Source organism: Penaeus monodon, chromosome 25 (assembly GCF_015228065.2).
Source record: "Penaeus monodon isolate SGIC_2016 chromosome 25, NSTDA_Pmon_1, whole genome shotgun sequence".
In the NCBI taxonomy this organism is placed as follows: Eukaryota; Metazoa; Arthropoda; class Malacostraca; order Decapoda; family Penaeidae; genus Penaeus; species Penaeus monodon.
In genome coordinates this window covers 29,663,593-29,664,403 of record NC_051410.1, presented here as the reverse complement: position 1 = coordinate 29,664,403, position 811 = coordinate 29,663,593, and the positions used below count along the sequence as shown (strand labels likewise).

Below are 811 nucleotides of genomic sequence, written 5' to 3'. Positions count from 1 at the left end.
TGCTTTTCGAATCCGAATCGAAGCCCCTTAAAAAGGCGTTCCCTCCCGCAGAAGGCGTGCCAGGTAGTGTTGGTGGCAGCGGCGTTGTCCGGCCTCCTGAGCTCGCCCGCCTCCGCCAGGTTCATCGACGACGAGTGCGTGGGCGCGATGGGCAACCGGAACATCTACGAGAAGGTGTCGCGCGTCTGCGACGACTGCAGCAACATCTTCCGCCTTCCGAACGTGGGCGAGAGCTGTCGGTGAGTCAGCGCGCGAGGAGCGCCCTTAAATGAGTTGTGAGAGAGATTACTCGTGGGTGAGACTTCTACGTTAGTCTTGGCGTAATTAAAAGGATGTGAGTTGTAGATGTGTCGGTGTATGACTCGCACGTGAGTTATTTTGAGGGTGTGTGTTCAAGAGGTTTAAGAAATTAGTAACATACGACTATTCAATCTGCTACTGAAGCATAGGGACTGCAGAAGTATGCATATAGATAACTGAGATACAGATAGACATTAGGGATACATATAACTAAATCTGCATAATAGCGTGTACATGTATGAAAGCTAAAATAGATAAAATGATATGTAATCAACAAAACTAATAGATAACGTCTAATGCTCGTATTTCACAATATTTTATATACTCCTCGAACCCTACAGGAGAAACTGCTTCTACAACGAGGACTTCCTGTGGTGCATCATGGCCTCGGAGCGGCACGCGGAGGTGGAGCAGTTCAACAGGTGGATCAGTATCCTCAAAGCTGGCCGAAAATAAGACGCACGTCAAGTAATTCCCTGTCGTGTATCCAGCAGCTTAATACTACGAGTCT

The 811-nt window shown here is 48.1% G+C and overlaps 1 protein-coding gene across 1 annotated transcript; it reads left to right on the top strand.

Annotated features, from left to right (window-relative positions):
* Nucleotides 1-51: 51 nt before the first annotated feature.
* Nucleotides 52-805, top strand: LOC119589125 (molt-inhibiting hormone-like; the record flags this gene model as incomplete). Its single annotated transcript, XM_037937702.1, is given in 2 exon segments — nt 52-239; nt 642-805. Coding segments are annotated over 2 exon segments (303 nt in total), but the record flags the coding sequence as incomplete, so codon positions are not given.
* Nucleotides 806-811: the final 6 nt, after the last annotated feature.